We start from the raw sequence: 2120 nt of genomic DNA, 5'->3' as shown, positions 1-2120 counted from the left end.
AAATTGGTTTCATGTGAATATCCATATTTTTAACGATAATTGCAGTTAAACGTTAATAGCAAGTTTTTATTAATACAGTTTTATTGCATAAGTATGTTCTCCCTAAATTGCCACTTACATATTTTTTTTGCGTTTGAATTTGTATATTATTTTAATAAATTTTTATTTACTTAACATTGGATATTGTCAATAACCAACGCTTAGAAAATATTATTTAAATTAACGTTTCATGAATGTATTTATTGTATGATCTTTAAACCAATAAATGTTACATGTTGTATCGTATGCTTGGTTTATGTTTATCTTGCATTTCTGATATCAGGCAAGTACCCTATTGTTTCGGTTTTCCACTTGATTCCATTCCTTGTATCGTATGCTTGGTTTTTAATTTTTGTGATAATTTCGGTGTACCATGACGTGGACCTTATCTGGATTGGCAAATTATAGGTAAGATGCGGTGATAACAGTGCCTCTTGAATTAATCTGTTATATTTTGAGAAAGTGTGACTGGTTAGAGACAGAAAAGACTGCTTTAGATGTTCTGCACTCCTGTCACCTTATATAAAAATTTTCTGGAAAAAGCTCGAAAACGAAATCGCATTTTCGGGGAAACGGCAAAATTATTAATAAAACAACTAATGCACACCCAATAACTGAAACTACCAGACTGACCTGCTACGATTACATATGTATATATCTACAGAAATAATGAACGAATGTTACGAAAGACACTTGTATTATTCTGGTCGCTATCTAAAATACCAGGGTTCATCAATAATAATTGCAGACAAGTTGCAACAATAAAATATAATTGACGAAATTAACAAATTAAAATCGATTGAGAAGAATTAAGAATTTTACATTTGTTTTAATAGTAATGTATTGAATAAAATTAATATTTAATACGATTGTAGTGTTATTAAGTTGTTGTTGATATATTATTAGAGTAGAAGCCCTCGTATGGACAGTTTTGGTTGTTTATTTCAGTAGGTACAGAATTTTCGGGTACCTTACTTCAATCCACTGCTGTTCTCCTAATGAAACTGCTCGCATTATTGAAACCATGTGTAACCATAAATAGTATACAATCGCATATGACAGGCCATATGTGAAATATAATCTTTTATTTTACTGCTCGCTCAAAATGAGTTCATGAATATCTTAATTTTGCTTTCAAACTTTGGTTCGATCCCTTCGGTTCGTAAATCCAACCGCTGGATCCGCTGAGTGTTCGTTCATGTGTACGAGCGCTTGTTGCAAGTCCGCTAGTGAAGTTTACTCTTGAAAATGCTTCCATCCAGTTCTGCGAGCCTGTTACAAAATGCGGGAGTGTGACGTCGCAATGGCACGTATGATAGACGTCTGACAGTTACCTGTCCCGTTATCCAATGGCTATCAGGCTGGATGACCATTCGAAAGATTACTTTGCTAAGGAAAGGTTTAATTTTGAGGCGACGACTTGTAAAACGGGACGCTCTGGCACTCGCGAAAGACGCGAAAACGACGCTTGCGAGAACGTAAGTTGCCCCATTACTAACAGGACAACAGAAGGCATATGTGGTGCAATGTTGGAGAAATTGAGGCAAAGGCAATGATGAGCGCAAACTTTAAGTTTCGTCGAACTACATGTCATGCTGCTCTGGTATGTCTCGTTCGTCTGTATAACAAGTTCATGTAAATTTTTTGCTAGCAATAATAATAAATATTTAATTGTGAGAGACTGAGAACCATTTTAGACCCATTCGTCCACCCAACACCACGCAAAATAGCGAAAGGGTGTGATTTTTTCGGTTGCGAAAATAATTGGGTAATATCACTGGATCAAGTTACCGGTACTGGTTTGGTTGTTTAAAAGGAAATTTTATTAAATGTTTAACCTTTAGCATAAATACACTTTAGTATCAAATCAATTAACCGGTAAAGAGTGGTCACCAATTTTGATTATAGTGCATTAGTCTAATATCTAATTGTTTCATTTATCACTTATAAATTCGATTTCAGTGAATGTTAATGGGTCATTTAAACACGATTTTGAAGTTTGTACTTTTATTTATAATAATAATTATTAGTTTCGGAAATGACAAGTAATAACAAGCAGATACATGTTTTAAAGAGGGGTG

At 34.0% G+C, this 2120-nt stretch overlaps 1 protein-coding gene across 1 annotated transcript in view; it reads right to left on the bottom strand.

The window, feature by feature from the left end:
- Positions 1–299: 299 nt before the first annotated feature.
- LOC108734676 (sodium/potassium-transporting ATPase subunit alpha) overlaps positions 300–2120 on the bottom strand; it is a 19511-nt gene continuing 17690 nt past the window's right edge. The window contains exon 18 of the mRNA XM_025976253.1: positions 300–428. Within this exon, the coding sequence (XP_025832038.1) occupies positions 300–428 (129 nt within the window). The remainder of the gene's footprint in view (positions 429–2120) is intronic.

Source organism: Agrilus planipennis, unplaced genomic scaffold (genome assembly GCF_000699045.2).
Source record: "Agrilus planipennis isolate EAB-ADULT unplaced genomic scaffold, Apla_2.0 scaffold66, whole genome shotgun sequence".
In the NCBI taxonomy this organism is placed as follows: Eukaryota; Metazoa; Arthropoda; class Insecta; order Coleoptera; family Buprestidae; genus Agrilus; species Agrilus planipennis.
The sequence above is the reverse complement of the archived record's forward strand: the minus strand, read 5'-3'. Positions and strand labels throughout refer to the sequence as shown.